The sequence below is a fragment of the Gorilla gorilla genome, chromosome 21, assembly GCF_029281585.2.
Source record: "Gorilla gorilla gorilla isolate KB3781 chromosome 21, NHGRI_mGorGor1-v2.1_pri, whole genome shotgun sequence".
In the NCBI taxonomy this organism is placed as follows: domain Eukaryota; kingdom Metazoa; phylum Chordata; class Mammalia; order Primates; family Hominidae; genus Gorilla; species Gorilla gorilla.
Window position 1 is genome coordinate 75,940,553 of NC_073245.2, and position 18,202 is coordinate 75,958,754.

General features: G+C 60.1%; 1 protein-coding gene across 1 annotated transcript; it reads right to left on the reverse strand.

Moving 5' to 3' along the window:
* Positions 1 to 510: 510 nt before the first annotated feature.
* Positions 511 to 14,323, reverse strand: STMN3 (stathmin 3). Its single transcript, XM_004062545.5, has 5 exons — positions 14,126 to 14,323; positions 4,930 to 5,025; positions 4,453 to 4,628; positions 2,802 to 2,993; positions 511 to 2,220 (listed from the first exon to the last, which is right to left on the reverse strand). The coding sequence occupies exons 1-5, from the start codon at positions 14,142 to 14,144 to the stop codon at positions 2,161 to 2,163; spliced, it is 543 nt and encodes a 180-aa protein (XP_004062593.3). The 5' UTR covers positions 14,145 to 14,323; the 3' UTR covers positions 511 to 2,160.
* Positions 14,324 to 18,202: the final 3,879 nt, after the last annotated feature.

The following is an 18,202-nucleotide window of genomic DNA, read 5'->3' on the forward strand; positions in this document are numbered from 1 at the left end:
GTCCAGGGGTGAATGGGGTGAGTGGGGTGAGTCCACAGAACAGTGGGGTGCAGCCCCAGGGGTCTTGAAGCACCCGCCCCCATGTCAGGAAGTCCCACAGCCTAGAGGCTCCAGCCTCAGATGCATACATATGTAGGCCCTGCCCTTTCCTCCTGAGCAGCGGGCCACAGAGTCCTGAACAACAGGAAGCCCCTGAGGAGGGCTCCGCCCTGAGGGAGGGCAGGGGAGCCCCTGCCAGCCCCACCCACAGCAGCGGGCCCTGCCACCCCCCACCCTGATGCCTCACCCCTCGGATTCCAGAGAGGAAAGTGGGCTTGTGTGTAGTTTACATGCTCATATCTTAAAATCACCGTTGTCAATAGAACAATTCATAATCATGATGATAAAATAAGATTTATAACCAGCTTCAGTCTGGAGATACACACAGAGCAGATCTTCACTCCCAGACAGGGAGCCCGCAGCTGCCCCCCACCCCACAGGTGCAGGACACACACAGACAGTTCAACTATGTCTTAAACACACAGGTGTTTATTTAATTGTTCATTTGATTTAATTTGTAAGTTCACTTTACTACGTGGATGAGATGGGTGCATATTACAGTAGGCTTTCGCTATGAGAGCTGCCACCATGAGGAATATCCCAGCCCTCAGTTCTGCTTCCCTTTCTGAGTCCCACAAAAGCCACATGTGGACAGCCTTGGGTTCCCATCCCAGCTGGCTGCTCCTTCTGGGGCTGTCTTGGTGGGGAGAGGGAGATGGGGCAGTGGGTCCCTGCTGACCCCTGAGCCCTGCAGGGGTCAGGATCCTCCCGTGGTCCCTGGGTGTGGCTCTGGAAGACACTGGCAGTGCCCGGCCAAGGCCTCCCGCAAGATGGAAGTTGAGGGCCCTGGCTCTGGGTCCTAAGAGAACTCAGCCGCCCCCTTCACATTTTACAGCAAGGGGCCAGGCAGCAGCTTTGGGATGGGGCTTCCGTGGAGAAGTGGGGGATGCTGCAGTGGTACAAAGACAGCCTCCCCCACCGCCGTCCTCCAGCTGACCATCCTCCAAGGCCAGCACTGGGCGTCCAAGGGAAAGAAGGAACTCAGCCCAGAGGGTGTGGGCAGGAGAGGCCTGGAGTCAGGCCTCTACCCACAGCCCCCTCGGGGTGCCAAGTGGGAAGGGTGTGGGGGCTGGCTTGGGAACCTTACCCGCTGCCCTTCCAACACCTGGATCTGTGGGCAGCGGTCCCACAAAATCCCCCTTGGGGCTCCCTGAGGAGGACTTGTGGCTGCCGCTTCCACCAGGGCAGAGGGCACAGGAGGGGCCAGCACTCCAAAGGGCTCTAGGGTGGGTCTTTCAAGGACATCTGCAAAGCCCTGGTGGGGAGGGGCGGCGGGGCTGTCCCACGGAGGCGCCTGGGCCAGAGGCTCTTTGGAACTCTTGCACTTCTGAGTGGGGGACTGTCCATGCTGCCCACAACCTCTAGACCATGCAGCCTGCTCATGGGTCCCTGGCAGAGAATGCCCACTCCCCAGCAGACTCAGGGCAGGCCCCCAACTGCAGGCTTCCAGGAAGGCCCAGGGTGTCCACCTCAGGCCAGGTGGTCTCAGAGGACCCCTGTGCAACCACATTAAGGAAAGCTGCAGCCCCCACCCACCCGCCTGCCAGTTCAACAAGCACCGGCTGCACACGCAGGCTCCCAGGCACCATCACCCCCCTCCCCCGTCGCCCCTCCCTCTTGGGGAGCCCCTTCCCCCTGGAAAGACAGCAGGTACTGGGGCCTCGCCTGCTGGCCAGGGGCGCCGGCTCAGAGGACCTGCCCTGACCTGCACGTGCTGACCAGACAGCCCAGCGTAAGGACCCGCGATCCCACGCCACCGCCCTGGGTTTACCACGGTCACCACCACCTCTCTCACAGGGCCCCCGGGGGACCCAGCCGCGCCCGGCCTGGTGTCTGCACCGAGGGACCGCGTCTCACGCCCGGCGGCTCCTGCAGGGGAAGCCGTGGTCAGCGACTCACCACGAGGACAGGGCAGGGCGGCTGAGTGCGGAAGAGAAGCATGAAGCTGGGGGCGGGGGTGGGGGAGGAGGAACAAAAGTTGCATCTAGACAGAGGTGAACGAAACAAAACCAAAACCCGAACGTGTTCTGTCGCAGGATGGGCGCCGCCCGTCCCGGGCCCTTAGCCCGACATCTCCTCTCGCTGCTCCTTGTTCCTGCGCACCTCGGCCGCGTGCAGCTCCTGCAAGACAGGGGGCGGGAGGGCCTGAGGGCGGGGGTGGCTTGGGGCGACTCCGGGAACCCCCAGGCGCGCAGGCCGTGGCGCCCTGGCACCCGCCCGGCCTCATCCGGGCTGGCCTCCGGCAGGACCCTGAGTTGAGGGGGCGGGAGCACCGGGGAGGCGCAGAGCAGGGCCGGGGACCAAGGACGGGTTTCCTGGGAGCTGGCTGGGCCCCGCTTCTAGCCCGTACCGGAGCCGAGCTTCCTTCAGAGCACTTTCAATATAATGAATTTAGCCATCTATTACTGCGGCTAGTTACTGTCCCGCCAGGACCAGACTCTGGACCTGCTTCGTGCGCTGCTGGGGACGCCCAGTAAACACTGGAGGAGCCCCCGACCCCCACCCCAGCTCAGCGCCTCGGGGTCCCCGGCCCCGCTCTGCGCCCCTCCGAGCTCCGCCCGAGCCCCGCCCCCGCCCAGTGCCCCGCCCCCTGTTTGCTGCTAGCCCTGCCCCCTCCCCGCCCTCTGCCCGCTCCGAGCTCCGCCCCGGCCCCGCCCCGGCCCCTGCCCGCTCCGAGCTCCGCCCCGGCCCCGCCCCCGCACCTTCTCGCGCAGCCGCTCGCGCAGTGCGGCCAGGTGCGCCTCGCGGATCTCCTTGCTGAGCTCCATCTTGTAGTTGAGCTTCTCCTCCGCCTGGCGGCTGAAGTTGTTATTCTCCTCCAGCGCCTTGTGCAGCACCTCGCGCTCGTGCTCGCGCCGCTCCGCCAGCTGCTTCAGCACCTGCGCCTCCTGCGTCTGTGCGGGGCCGGCGGGCGCGCGTGAGCGGCAACCCCGGGCCCTGCCCGCCCGGACTCCTCCCTGCTCTCCGCCTCCCGCCCAGCGCCCGCTCGCCTCACCTGGCACCTCCACCTGCCCAGGCCTCGGTGGGCGCCGGGACCCCCGGGCGCTGCCCTGGGAACCCTCGCCTGCCATCCGGCCTGTGGTCGGAGCAGGGCCAGGGGGTCGCGATCCGCCGCCCCCGCCCCCGTCCCTGCCTCGCGCGCGGGTCCCGCGGTCCTGGCTGCGCCCAGGGCCCCCGCCGAGCCCTGCCGCCACTGCACACCCTGCCCTGCGCGTCTGCCCCTCCAAGGACCAGCAGCAGGAAACCCTAAACTTGCGGGCGGTCTCTGAGCTTTCTCTCTTCCTCGGACATCCGCCCACTGAGCAGAGTAGCTGCTTGTTACACACTGGGTTCCCAGCTCCCAATTAGGTGCCCAGGAGCGCAGGGTCCCCAGGGATGCTGGGGGAGGGGCCGGCTGGTGACCCCTGGGAGGAGAGCAGGGCAGCAGGACCCGCACCCACATGCCAGTCCCTACTAGTCAGCCCTGTGAACCCTGGTCTCTGGCCTCACCGGGAAGGGAACGGAGCCGCTTCCCCTGCCCAATGCGTTGGCCTCCAGGGTGGCACTCCCAAAAGGACATTTTTATCTCTGTTTCAGTCTCAGAGGGGCTGGTGGGAGGGGAGGCTGCAGGGAGGGGACCTGGAGCCCACACCCACCTCTCCCAGGGCCCCTCCGCCCTCCAGCAAGCCTCAGGGTCTTCACACATGCGGCCCTTCCTCCAGCTTCCCTGTCTGGGAGAGGGATGCCCCACCCGACGTCCCCAGGGCCCATCTGGGGACCACCCCCTAGCATCCTGCTGGCCCTGACAAGGGTGCCTCCCACCCTCACCAGAGGCTCCTGCTCCTTACAGGTGGCCGCCGCCTCGGAACCCTTCCTCCTCTCCATCCCTTTCTTTTTTTGTTTTTGTTTGTTTTTTGAAATGGAGTCTCACCCTGTCGCCCAGGCTGAGGAGTGCAGTGGCGCAATCTCGGCTCACTGCATCCTCCACTTCTTGGGTTCAAGCAATTCCCCTGCCTCAGACTCCCTAGTAGGTGGGATTACAGGTGTGCACCACCACACCTGGCTAATTTTGTATTTTTAGTACAGATGGGGTTTCACCATGTTGGCCAGGCTGATCTTGAACTTCCAACCTCAAGTGATCTGCCTGCCTCAGCCTCCCAAAGTTCTGGGATTACAGGCGTGAGCCACCACACCCGGCCTCTCCCCATCCCATTCTTATCTCTCAGAAAGAGGCCCAGGGAGCCACAGCCCCTCCTGCTCCAGGCCAAGGCACTGACCAAGCCTGTCCGGCAGCACCCTGCATCTTGCAGGCCTTGTCCCCATGGGCTGCCTCCGTTGAAACTCCTGGGGGGGGGGGGGTGGAGGACTCCTTGCCTTCCTCCGCTCCTCGGCTGCCTCCAGCCGCTTTTGCAGCTCCTCCAGGGAGGTGTCCTTCTTCTTGGGTGGGGAGGAGAGCATAGGGCTCTCTGGGGACAGGTCAGAAGGGGACTTGAGGATGACCTCGAAGCTCTGGCCAGAGGCCCGCTTGTCCAGCTGCTTCACCTCCATGTCTACAGGGCAAGACCAGAGTAGAGCTTCAGAGGCCCGGCCAGGGCATGGCGTGGGCTGAGCGGGATGCTCCCAGCACACATCCAACCCTAGGGCTGGGCGAGACGGGGTGGCTGCTCCCACCAGAATCCCAGGCTTCAGCCCCCAGGATGGGCCCCTTCCCCCTAGAACCTCCCTCTCCAGAGGCAGCCAGGACGGGAGTTCAGAGAGACTGCCGGAGGCCGGGGGAAAAGGTGAGGTGGGCAGGCACCGCAGGGCAGGGCAGGCACCGCAGGGCAGGGCAGGCGGCAGCCAGGCACTCACCCCCGTACTGGTAGACGGTGTTGGGGTGCGGCTGTGTGTAGAAGCAGGAGCAGATGAGCGACAGCACCGACAGCTCCTTCATCTTCTCCTTGTAGGCTGTGGGCACAAGGCTGGGCTGAGCAAGCACCACTGGGGCCTGCCCACCTGGGCCCCCGTTTTCCCTCCCCATGGCTGCCTCTAGCATGTCTCTGTGAGACACGGAGCTGCCCAGCACGCTCTCTTGTGTGTCTCCACACCGCCGGCCCCTTCGTCTCTCCTCCAGCTCTCTCGCTTCCAGACGCCGGCACTGTCTCCGTGGTGTGTCCCCTGCCCTCTGTCTCTCTCGCCCTCTGCCTCTCCCCACTCTTCCTCTCTCTCGGCATTAATGTCTGTCTCATCTTCCACACTGACTTGTTTCTCCATCCTTCTCCTGCCTGCTGTGGTCTGAATGTTTCCATTACCCAAAACTCATGTGTTGAAATCGTAACCCCAAGGTGCCGGTGTGCGGAGGTGAGGCATTCGGAGGGAATTAGGCCATGAGGATAGAGCCCTCCTAAGTGGCCCCAGAGTGGGGCTTCAGAGAACTCCCTCACCTTCCATCGTGTGAGGACACAGCCAGAAGACGCCGCCCATCTATGTACCAGGAGGCGAGACCTCTCCAGGCACCGACTCTGCCGGCACCTTGATCCTGGACTTTCTGGCCTCCAGAGCGATGGGAAATAAGTTCCTGTCGTCTATAAACCACTCAGTCTCAGGTACCCGCCCAGACTGACAAAGTGGCTACCCCTGCCTGTCTGGGTCTCTGTTTACCTTCTGTGTGTCTGACTCTGTCACTGTCATTGTATCTTTCTGTGTCTCCGGGGGTAGCCCCTGACTCTGTCTTTCTCCCTGAGTGCATCTTTCTGTGATTCCTTGTCACTGTGTGTCTTTCTGACCCTTACCTCCCTCTGTCCCGCTACTTCTCTCTCCCCTCCTCCTTCCCACTCCTCGCCAGCTCAAGCAGGCAAGATTTACTCATGACGGGACCAGCACAGATGCAAACCCTCTGTGGGCAGGACTTTCTTGGGCTGTAAACCTGGATGAAGCCGTCAGACCCTCCTTTTTCCTTCCCAATGATTGTGTGGTCACCTTGAGATGAAACCAGGCCCTCTCCAGGCACATGCTCTCTGTCCATCTAGGGCTGGGCTTGGGCCACTGATGCCACCAAGGACCAAGGGAGGGAAGCTGTCCGTTCAGCACCACAGCCAGCCCTCTTGCCCATTCAGGTCAATCAAGTGCCCACCAGCCAGTGTCCCTGCTGCCCAACCCAAACCAGAAGCAAGCCAGGCTCCTGTGGCCCTGTGCCCTGTCAGGGGAAGAGGAAGGCGCCTGCTGTCACAGTGAAAATAATGTAGCTCTTTTGGTCTATTCAGGGCGAACCTCATTCCTAAGCAGACACGCTGGCCTGGTTTCTCACTAGCGCTCGATAATCCTTTTGGCTGGGTGCAGTGGCTCATAACTGTAATCCCAGCACTTTGGGAGGCCAAGGCAGGTGGAACATCTGAGGTCAGGAGGTCGAGACCAGCCTGACCAACATGGTGAAACCCGATCTCTACTAAAAATATAAAAATTAGCCAGGCGTGGTGGCAGGCACCTGTAATCCTAGCTACTTGGGAGGCTGAGGCAGGAGAATCGCTTGAACCTGGGAGGCGGAGGTTGCAGTGAGCCGAGGTCGCGCCATTGCACTCCAGCCTGGGTGACAGTGTGAGACTCCGTCTCAAAACAGAAAGAAAAAGAGAGAGAGGAAGAAAGGAAGGAGGGAGGGAGGGAGGAAAAGAAGAAAGGAAAGGAAAGGAAGACAGACAAGGCAGAAGTAATCAAGCCTTTCACGGTGAGCTAGGTCTTCCGGTGACAGTGCAGAGAATGGTCTGTCCTGACTTAAATTTCCTGGTGACCTACACTTTTCTGGACAGAGCAGCACAGAGCCCAAGAGGGTGTAAGGAGGAGCAGAAAGGAATCCCAGGGTGGGCAGGCCCGTGCGAGAGCCTTTGGGGGAAGGAATGAGCCTTTGAGCCGGGAAGAGAGGCAAAGCTACCTGTCTTGGTCATTGTCTTCAGGGAGGGAGGTGGAGGGGGACCAGGTGGGGGAGCCTCACAGGGGACTTTGACCTGACTTGTCAAGTTTTCTTTTTTTCTTTTTGAGATGGAGTCTAGCTCTGTCGCCCAGGCTGGAGCGCAGCAGCGTGATCTCGGCTCACTGCAAGCTCCGCCTTCTGGGTTCACACCATTCTCCTGCCTCAGCCTCCCGAGTAGCTGGGACCACAGGCACCGCCACCACACCCAGCTAATTTTTTGTATTTTTAGTAGAGATGGGATTTCACTGTATTAGCCAGGATGGTCTCGATCTCCTGACCTCGTGATCTGCCCGCCTCAACCTCCCAAGGTGCTGGGATTACAGGTGTAAGCCACTGCGCCTGGCCTACTTTATTTTTTAGAAACAGGATTGTGCTCTGTTGCCCATGCTGGAGTGTAGGGCGCTGCTGTGCAGTTCACTGCAGCCTTGAACTTCTGGGCTTGACGGATCCTGCCATCTTAGTAGCTGGGACTACAGGTGCATGCCAGCACACCAGTTTTCTTTTCTTTTTTTTTTTTTATCTCTGCTCACTGCAATTCCGCCTCCTGGGTTCTAGCGATTCTCCTGCCTCAGCCTCCCAAGTAGCAGGGATTACACGCACATGCCACCACACCCGGCTAATTTTTGTATTTTTAGTAGAGACGGGGTTTCACTATGTTGGTCAGGCTGGTCTTGAGCCACCGCGCCCACCCGGCCTACACACCAGCTTAAAAAAAAGAAAAAAATAGCTGGGCGTGGTGGCTCATGCCTGGTAATCCCAGCACTTTGGGAGGCTGAGGCAGGCAGATCACCTGAGGTCAGGAGTTCAAGACCAACCTGGCCAACACGGCGAAACCCTGTCTCTACTAAAAATATAAAAATCAGCCAGGCGTGGTGGCAGGCTCCTCTAATTCCAGCTACTTGGGAGGCTGAGGCAGGAGAATCACTTGAACCCACGAGGTGGAGGTTGAAGTGAGCCAAGATCGAGCTACTGCACTCCAGCCTGGGAGCAAGACTCCCGTCTCAAAAAAAAAAAAAAAAAATTTGTAGTGGTATGGAGGCCGGGCACGGTGGCTCACGCCTGTAATCCCGGAACTTTGAGAGGCCAAGGCGGGCAGATCATGAGGTCAGGAGTTCGAGACCAGCCTGACCAACATGATGAAACCCTGTCTCTACTAAAAATAACAAAAATTAGCCAGGCATGGTGGCGGGCACATGTAGTCCCAGCTACTCGGGAGACTGAGACAGGAGAATCGCTTGAACCCAGGAGGCAGAGGTTGCAGTGAGCTGAGATCGCGCCACTGCACTCCAGCCTGGATGACAGAGTGAGACTGTGTCTCAGAAACAAAAACAAACAAACAAACAAAATAAATAAATAAATAAATATATATATATATATATATATATAGAGAGAGAGAGAGAGAGAGAGAGAGAGGGAGTAGTGATAGGTCTTGCTATCTTGTCCAGGCTGATCTTGAACTCCTGGCCTCAAGGGGCCCTCCCACCTCAGCCTCCCAAAGCACTAGGATTATAGGTGTAAGCCACAGTACCTAGCCTATTAAAAATTGATGTTAAACAAGAGGATGTGATGAGGGAGTTAGAGGGTGTGCCAGCCATGTGTTCCACAGCAGCAGGTCAGGAGACATTGGGGACATTTAGAGGAGCTGAAGAGGTGGCCAACCCTGTGATCCGGGGGAGGGGACGGGGGAGGGAGACAGCAAGAGGGAGTTTGGGCTGGGGCAGAACGTACCTGGGTCCTGAGAGGATAAGAAGGTAGGGACTTGGCCCCTCCAGGCCTGACTCTGCCAGCAACCAGCTCCCTATCAGCAGACTCCAGGCCCCTACCCTTCAGATCATCCTTCCTTATCACACATCCAAAACTCTGAATGTGGCCGGGCGCAGTGGCTCACGCCTGTAATCCCAGCACTTTGGGAGGCTGAGGCAGGAGGATCGCTTGAGAACAAGAGTTTGAGACCAGCCTAGGCAACATGGTGAAACCCCATCTCTACTAAAAATATAAAAATTAGCTGGGTGTGGTGGCACATGCCTGTTGTCCCAGCTACTCAGGAGGCTGAGGCAGGAGAATCACTTGAGCCTGGAAGGCGGAAGTTGTAGTGAGCAGAGATTGCGCCACTGCGCTCCAGCCTGGGCAACACAGCGAGACTCTGTCTCAAAAAACAAAAACTGGAATGTGTTTACCATAAAGGCCAGAAAATGTGATTAACAGCTGCTCAAAGCCCCTGTCTGCCCTAATCCTGAAATTTTCACTGAAAAAAAGATCTGTAGGCTCATACAGAGGAAGGACAAACACCAGGGAGGCTCTCTTCCAGTTTGCTTCACCTCAGCAAGCAGACGGCTGGCAGCAATTTGGGGGCAGGTGTGAGCACCTGCATCATCAGGAAAGAAGGGGCACGGTGGGGACGCAGGTCAGACCTCTCACAGGTCTTGGCTCTGCCCAGGAGACACGTGTCCAGCTGAGAGGTGAGGAACTGGGTTCTGCAGCTGCAGACACAGGTGCGGCTCAGCATCTGATGGCCACAGAGACCCCCTGGCTTGGCTTCTCCCAGCTGGTGGCCCATGAGGAGCTTCTATCCCAAGAGACTGTCCCTCAAGGAGCAAGTGGGACCAGGTACCCACAGGACAGAGCCTGGGAGTGAGGCCTGCCCTGTGGTCTGGCTACAGGGAGGAAGGGCAGATTGGAGGGGGCGGGACAGCAGGTCAGGAATTGGCCAACTCTGGAGAGAGCAAGCAAGGGGAAGTCTGCGCACGGGGCAGGGCTGGTCAGGGGCGAGGCAAGACATTGGACCAGTATTTTCAGAGCTGGTGAGGCTTAAAGAGCGTGTCTACTGCCTCTTATTGCAGAGAGAGGATGCCGAGGCCCAGACCCATCCAGGCCACCTCTCCACAGACACAGCTGGTGCCGGGGAAGCCCCTCCCAGAGCCTCAAGGCATTGCTCCCTCTCTCTCTCTCTCTTTTTTTTTTTTCTTGAGACCGAGTCTCACTCTGTTGCCCAGGCTGGAGTGCAGTGGTGCAATCTCGGCTCACGGCAAGCTCCGCCTCCCGGATTCACGCCATTCTCCTGCCTCAGCCTCCCGAATAGCTGGGACTACAGGCGCCCGCCACCACGCCCAGCTAATTTTTTGTATTTTTAGTAGAGACGGGGTTTCACTGTGTTAGCCAGGATGGTCTCGATCTCCTGACCTTATGATCCACCCGTCTCAGCCTCCCAAAGTGCTGGGATTACAGCTGTGAGCCACCGTGCCTGGACTTTTTTTTTTTTTTTTTTTTTTAAGACGGGGTCTCACTCTGTCACCCAGGCTGGAGTGCAGTGGCGCGATGTCGGCTCACTGCAACCTCTGCCTCCCCAGTTCAAGTGATTCTCCTGCCTCAGCCTCCCAAGTAGCTGGAATTACAGGCACATGCCACCATGCCCAGCTAATTTTCTGTATTTTTAGTAGAGATGAGGTTTCACCATGTTGGCCAGGCTGGTCTTGAACTCCTGACCTCAGGTGATCTGCCCACCTCAGCCTCCCAAAGTGCTGGGATGACAGGTGTGAGCCACCGCGCCCGGCCCCCCGCAGTGCTGGGATTACAGGCGTGAGCCCCAGCGCCCGGCCCCTCCCTCTCTTTGACTCCCTTCTTTCTCACCGCCCCCTCCCCACCATCCTTCCCCTTCACTGACTTCAGGGAGTTAAAAACAATTCTCGCCGTGAGCTGGGCTTGTTTTGTCTCCCTGCTTCTCTTTGTACTAAACATTAGATACCGAGGAAATGCGGATTGGCCTTTGGATGATTCATGAGCAGGAGTCAGAAAAAGGCACGAGGTCGGCCTCAAGCAGCAGGGTATAGTAGTGCCCGCTCCCAGGGTCACACCTCACGCCCACCCCTCCCACCACCCGGGTGGATGGTGCCTGCTCCCAGGGTCACACCTCACACCCGCCCCTCCCGCCCACCCGGGTGGATGGTGCCCGCTCCCAGGGTCACACCTCACACCCGCCCCTCCCGTCGCCCAGGTGGATGGTGCCCGTTCCCAGGGTCACACCTCACGCCTGCGCCTCCCGTCGCCCAGGTGGATGGTGCCCGCTCCCAGGGTCACACCTCACGCCTGCGCCTCCCGTCGCCCAGGTGGATGGTGCCCGCTCCCAGGGTCACACCTCATGCCCACCCCTCCCGTTGCCCGGGTGGATGGTGCCCGCTCCCAGGGTCACACCTCACGCCCACCCCTCCCACCACCCGGGTGGATGGTGCCCGCTCCCAGGGTCACACCTCACACCCGCCCCTCCCGCCCACCCAGGTGGATGGTGCCCGCTCCCAGAGTCACACCTCACAACCGCCCCTCCCGCCGTCCAGGTGGATGGTGCCCGCTCCCAGGGTCACACCTCACACCCGCCCCTCCCGCCGCCCAGGTGGATGGTGCCCGCTCCCAGGGTCACACCTCACACCCGCCCCTCCCGCCGCCCAGGTGGATGGTGCCCGCTCCCAGGGTCACACCTCACACCCACCCCTCCTGCCCACCCGGGTGGATGGTGCCCGCTCCCAGGGTCACACCTCACACCCACCCCTCCTGCCCACCCGGGTGGATGGTGCCCGCTCCCAGGGTCACACCTCACACCCGCCCCTCCTGCCCACCCAGGTGGATGGTGCCCGCTCCCAGGGTCACACCTCACACCCACCCCTCCTGCCCACCCGGGTGGATGCCCTTATCAGCTCTCCTTCTCCTTCTCTTTCGTCTTCTTCGTCTTCCTCCTCTTCTTTCTTCTTTTTTTTTTTTTTAGAAAGAGTTTCTACTCTTGCTGCCCAGGCTGGAGTGCAATGGCACAATCTCAGCTCACTGCAACCTCCCTCTCCCCGGGTCAAGCAATTATCCTGCCTCAGTCTCCCAAATAGCTGGGATCACAGGAGTGTGTCACCACACCTGGCTAATTTTGTACTTTTAGCAGAGGGGGGATTTCACCATGTTGGCCAGGCTAGTCTCGAACTCTTGACCTCAGTTTATCCACCGGCCTCAGCCTCTCAAAGTGCTGGGATTACAGGCATGAGCCACCCTATCTGCCTCACTTCTACAAAGGAGGAATGAAGGCTCAGAGAGGGCAAGCATTCCACCCAGCATCACACAGCGTGCCGGGTGAGAGACCAGTCACGAGCCTGGGCCTGACTGCAGGCTCCTGTTGGGAGCTCGCGGAGGTGGGGGATCTGTCCAGAACTGAGAGGCCAGGGGACCACAGTGGCCTCTGACCCCTGGAGGGCCCTGGAGGCTGCTGCCGGCTCCCCCCAGGGGCAGATGGAGGTCACTGTCACCCAGGCTGCTTCTCATGGTGCCAGGAGCACAGCATGGCAGGAGCCACCAGCCGATTTGCCTTTCCCTGGGCAGGAAACTCAGAAATGTGGCCACCACAGTCAGGCTGCTTGACGTGCGGTGAGCACTCATCTCTTAGCAGGCAAGCGGCCAAGCACCTTTCCTGAAATATTGAGGCCTCAGAACAAGCCCCAGGGGAGGTGCCAGCACCGTCATCTCTACCCAGATAAGGAGACCCAGGTCCTGAGAGGTTAGGCAGCTCGGACAACACCACACAGCTGGAGGAGGTCAGACTCTGGGTTGCAGAAGGAGAATGTGAGCAGAGGCCACAAAAGTGCGAGGAGCCAGTGCCCGGATGCCGAGACGCCCTCGCCCTCCCAGCTCAGCCCCAGGAACCGAGCCCATGGGGAGGGACCGTCAGGGAAAGGCTGTCAGGATGGGCAGGAGGCGGCCCTGGAGAGGACGGCGCTGCCCTCAGGGGCAGGAGGGGAGTCCCCTCCGCTGAGAGCCCCCCCCCCCCAGTATCCCCGGGGGTGTCCGGGAGGAGGCGGAGGGAGGAAGCGCAGATGGACAGGACTCCCAGATACGGTGGGGAGGTGTGGTCGGTGACACACACGGTCCCCTCCTGGCAGGTGCTGAAGTCACCTGGAGCCTCCAAGGCCGTGGGGCCTGAGGGGCGGGGTCAGTTCGGGCACGCGTGGGTGGGCGGAGTTCTGCGCCCCGGGCCAAGGCAGGCACTAGGGATAGAACCAGTCAGCTCGGGAGAGGGACCGCGGCGACCCGTCCCGGGGGCGTAAGAAAAGGTGGGAGAGAGTGCGGCTCGTGGACGGAGGCGGCGATGGGAAGGAGGTGCGGCCCTTCGTCCTGTCCTCCCGAACGTCGAGCGAAAAACGAAGCGGGTTCTGCGGCCTCGCGGCGGAGCAGAGCGTTTCGGGAAGGGCGGGCCCAGCGTCCTCGCGCCCGAGGTCGCCCGGCAGCTCCCCTGCGTCCAGAATCCGCCCCCCGCCCGGGCCTGCGCCCGCCCCTCCGCCTGAGCTCCGCGCGGGACGGGCCGGGAGGCCGGGGTGGGCGCTACCTTCGAAGGCGGTGGGTCCGCCCCGCGGGAGGTGGAGGGGGCGGGAGGGGCGGAGCCCTCCGGTCTCGGGAGGGTTTGGGAATCGCAGTGGCCCCTCCCCCATCCAGACCCCGCGGCGCAAAGGGCAGTGGCTTCTCTGGCCAGAGCAGGTGGCCCGGGCGTCGCAAAGGGTGGTCCCCGAGGCCGCAGCGGTGTGGGGGGAGGGCGCGGTCCCCCTCACTCCGGGCTCCGCCGTATCTGGCCCGCCCCCCTCCTTCAGCGCCCCCTCCAGCCCCTGTGCTGCACTGGCGCGGGGAGCGCCGGGTTCCCGGCTGGGGCTTTGGCAGAGGGTCCCACCCTCTCCCCGCCTCCCCACGAAGGCTCTGGCGGACCCAGATCTCGGGTCGCCGGACGCCCCAGGGACTCCGCCCGCACATCGCGAGCGCGCCCACCCGGTCACGAGCCCACGCCCGGGTCTGGGAGCCACCCTGCGGCAGTCGCGCCCTGCGTGGCACGCTGCTCCCCCAGGGGCGAGGCGCCCCCGCCCGACGTCCCGGTCCCGAGCGCTCCCCGGCGCGGCGCCTCGCAGCCCAGCGCCCCACCAGCCCCGCCGGCGCCGCAGACCCCAGCCTCGGGCGGGTCGGGCCCAGGCTTGCAATGCGCAGGGTAGGAGAAGGGAAAGCGGCGTCCGCCGCCGGCCGCTGCCCCAGGCGAGGCCAGACGAGGCCTCTGCTCAGATCCCGCCGCCCCAGAAAGCCCGTGGCCCGGGAGCCTACCGGAAATGGTGCTGGCCATGGTGCTGGCGGCGGTTGGGCCTGCGGAGGCTGGAGAGGCGCAAGTGGCGGCCGGAGCTGCAGACGGCTAGTGCTGCAGTGCCGGGGAGGGGAGGGGAGAGGAGTGGAGGGAGCGAGGGCGGGCGGGAGGCGGGCGCGGCGGGAGAGAGAGAGAGGGAGGGAGACAGAGAGAGAGGGCTGGGGAAGGAGAGGGGGGGAGGAGGGAGGGTTGGGGGAAGGAGCGGGGGGAGGAGGGAGGGAGGGTTGGGGGAAGGAGAGAGAGAGAGAGAGAGACTGCGGGGGCGGGGGAAGGAGGGAGGGAGGAAGAGAGAGAGGAGTAAGCGCCTGGCTGCGGAAGGAGCCGCGGCTCTCAGAGGGAGAGGGCGGAGGAGGGGGGCTACCCGAACTGCAACAAGACCCCCACCCTCCAACCGATCACAGCGGGACAGCTGCTTCCCCATCTTGGCTTTGTGAGGCCTGAGAGTGGGGTGGGGGTGGAGATGAGCCCCCATTCCCCAGGGCAGGCGGGGCAGGGGCAATGCCGGAGGAGCAGGTCCCACCCATGGGGTGGGGCCGCAGAGCTCTTCGCCGCCAAGGCCGCTGTAGGCTGGGCTGGCGCCAACAGGGTCCAGGTCTGTGCCTGCCATCGGAGAGGATGCCACAGCCACAGGGGTGGGCGCTGGCCTGGAGGCCTCCAAGGGGCATCTCCTGTGAGCCCAGGGGATGGGCAGGATCTGAGCAGAGAAGAGTGAAAGTGGAGGAGTGAGGCCAGAACAAAGGCTTTGCGGTGAAAGAGATGGTTTCCCGCCTGGGCTCTGACCTTCACTCACTGTGTGGCCCAGGCCAAAGGCAAGCATCTGACCTCGCTGGGCCTTTGTTTCTCAGGGGTAAGATGATACAATGATGCCCCCAGACGATGGAGAGGAGGGGTGCCAGGGTTGTGCGCACTTAGTCAGTGGGGGGCAACCTATCCTGCCTCCCCCTCTCCTCATAACTCCCAAAGGGAAAGCCTGGTAGGCAAACGGAGCGTCTTTGCCATTGCAGGGATGAAGCCACCGAGGCAGGGAGAAAGTGCTTTGCCCTACAAGCAACTAAGTCATAGGGCCAGGAGCAAAACCCTGAAAACCTCAGGAGACTTGCAGAGCCATGAGGCTGGCTCAGCAACACAAAAGCCAGGGGCAAGCCTCAGCTCTAGCAGTGCGTTGGGAGCACCCAGGCCAGTCACATCCTAGGGTGGCCTGGAGAGTCCTGACCCCTGACGTGCAAGCCGGCATCATCCCCGGGACTGTGAGTCTGGTGGGGGTGATGCCCAGGAATGTGACATTGTGTGGCCCAGAGGTACCCTTAAGACTGGAGGATCATCAGGCGGGCCGTGACCTCATCACAGGAGCTCTTTAAAAGCACTTTCCTTTGCCTGGTTGAAGAAATCGGAGGGATCAAACCAAAGAAGGTTTTCTGTTGTTGAGATGAGGGGGCCACGTGGCAAGGATCTGAGAGCTGCTCCCAGCCAACAGCCAGCAAGACAACAAGGCCTTAACTGCAAGGAAGTGAGTTCTGCCAACAAGAAGAGAATGGGCTTGGAGGCAGGTTTGACCCCAGGGCCTCCACACAAGAACTGAGCCCAGCTGCCCACTTGGTTTCAGCCTTGGGTTACTAAGAATTAGGAGGTAATGAATGGGAGTTGTTTTAAGCTGTTGGTTTTGTGGTGATTTGCTATGAAGCCATATCAAACTAATATACACACAGAGGTGTTGGCCCCTGGGCCATTCCTAGGAAGCCAGCTCTGGGAAGGAGGAAGAAGGGCAGAGAGGCACACAGAGCTGCCCACCACAGCAGCTGTGTCCTCCCTGTTGGCCACCACAGTAGCAGTTGGGGATGGTCAGCATCCTTCAGGCAGACTCCAGCCCCAGGTGCTGGAGCTCAGGTGCTAGGGATCAAGAGAAGTAGCCCTCTCTGGGACCTCCAGAGTCTTCTCATGTGGGTGGGGTAGGACCCACCCAGTCAGGCTCAGAGCACTGCAATGCCTCACACTCATTGTGACTCTGGCCAGGCCCTCTCTGAGCCTCTGTGTCCTCATCTGGAGCACAGGGACCAGGTGTGTGGAAGCCCATGGCATAGTGCCAGGAACACAGTAGATGTGCACAGTGTGCACTAGCAGGAACACACAACAGGGGTACTGACTGTCAGCACCTTAGCAGGCACACGCAATGGGGTACTGACTGTTAGCCATACTGACTGTCAGCGTGCTAGCAGGCATACACAACAGCTGTACTGACAGCACACTAGCAGGCACATGCCATAGGTGTACTGACTCTCAGTGCACTGGCAGGCACACGCAATAGGAGTAATGACAGCATGCTAGCAGGCACACAATAGCTGTACTGACTGTTTGCCCCAATATAGTGCCAGGACTTGGAGCAGATTTTGACTTCTCACCAAGATCAAATGCAGAAAGTGCATGAGCATTTCAAAGATGTTTTTCACATGCACACTAGTGCTAGTTAAAAAAATGTTTTGACTGGGTGCAGTGGCTCACAACTGTAATCCCAACACTTTCGGGGGCTGAGGTGGGCAGATCACCTGAGGTCAGGAGTTTGAGACCAGCCTGGCCAACATAGTAAAACCCCATCTATCCTAAAAATACAAAAATTAGCCAGGTGTGGTGGCAGGTGCCTGTAATCTCAGCTACTTTGGAGGCTGAAGCAGGAGAATCACTTGAATCCAGGAGGCAGAGGTTGCAGTGAGCCGAGATCCCACCACTGCACTCCAGCCTGGGCAACAATAGTGAGACTCCACCTCAAAAAAAAAAAATGTTTTCCATAAAGTGTGACTTTTATCAGACCTCTGCATTCTTGAAATTAACTCTGGCTTGGCTGGGCATGGTGGCCCACACCTGTAATCTTAACACTTTGGGAGGCTGAGGTGGGCAGATCACGAGGTCAGGAGTTCAAGACCAGCCTGACCAAAATGATGAAACCCCATCTCTACTAAAAATACAAAAATTAGCCGGGCGTGGTGGCATGCGCCTGTAATCCCAGCTACTCAGGAGGCTGAGGCAGGAGAATCGCTTGAACCCAGGAGGTGGAGGTTGCAGGGAGCCGAGATCGCACCACTCTATTCCAGCCTGGGCGACAGAGCAAGACTCTGTCTCAAAAAAAAAAAAAAAAAAAAAGAAAGAAAGAAATTAACTCTGGCTCCTAGAAGGAGCCCTATATCTCAGCAGGACACTCAGTCATTCAACAGACATCTGTCAAGCACCTGCTGTATGCTGGAGCTGTGGCTACGTCAGCAATTAGAGGAGGAGGGCAGGGGTACAGGAGTTCCTGACCACCCCAGGCCAGCATGCTCCTATAGCAGCTGGCAAGGAGCAGATGACTCAGACTTCAGCTCAGTCCACAGCACAGCCTTTTCTGGCCACTGCTCTCAGGAGATGAGATGTGTGGCTGCAAAAGGTAAACTCCCGGCTCCTGAGCAGGCTCTGGGCAATCTGCTCAACGCTCTGTGCCTCACTTTCTCACCCAGAAAGTGTGGACAATGAGAGGACTTATCTGGCTGGGCGCGGTGGCTCACGCCTGTAATCCCAGCACTTTGGGAGGCCGAGGCGGGTGGATCACCTGAGGTCAGGAGTTCAAGACCTGCCTGGCCAACACGGTCAAACTCCATCTCTACTAAAAATATAAAAAATTAGCCGGGCTTAGTGGTGCACACCTGTAATCCCAGCTACTTGAGAGGCTGAGGCAGGAGAATCACTTGAACCCAGGAGGTGGAGGTTGCAGTGCGCCAAGATTGTGCCACTGCACTCCAGCCTGGGCAAAAAGAGCCAAAACTCTGTCTCAAAGAAAAAAGAATCATGGCAGAAGGTGAAGTCTATGTTAGTCCCAGTTCCCAGGTCTCACATGGCGGCAGGAGAAAGAGAGAGAGAAGGGGAAACTGCCACTTTTAAACCATCGGGTCTCCTGAGCACTCACTGTCAGAACAGCCTGGAGGAAACTGACCCCATGATCCAACCACCTCCCTCCAGGTCCCTCCCTCCACACGTGGGGATTACAATTCGAGGTGAGACTTGGGTGGGGACACAGA

Bases quoted from the DNA above. Each gene is read 5' to 3' on its own strand.
- STMN3 (XM_004062545.5), bottom strand. The intron at 2,994-4,452 runs GCAAGGAGTCCT...GGCCCCGCACAG, and splicing joins CAGCCGAGGAGCGGAGGAAG to ACGCAGGAGGCGCAGGTGCT. The intron at 2,221-2,801 runs GTGCGGGGGCGG...CCTGTCTTGCAG, and splicing joins GCGAGCGGCTGCGCGAGAAG to GAGCTGCACGCGGCCGAGGT.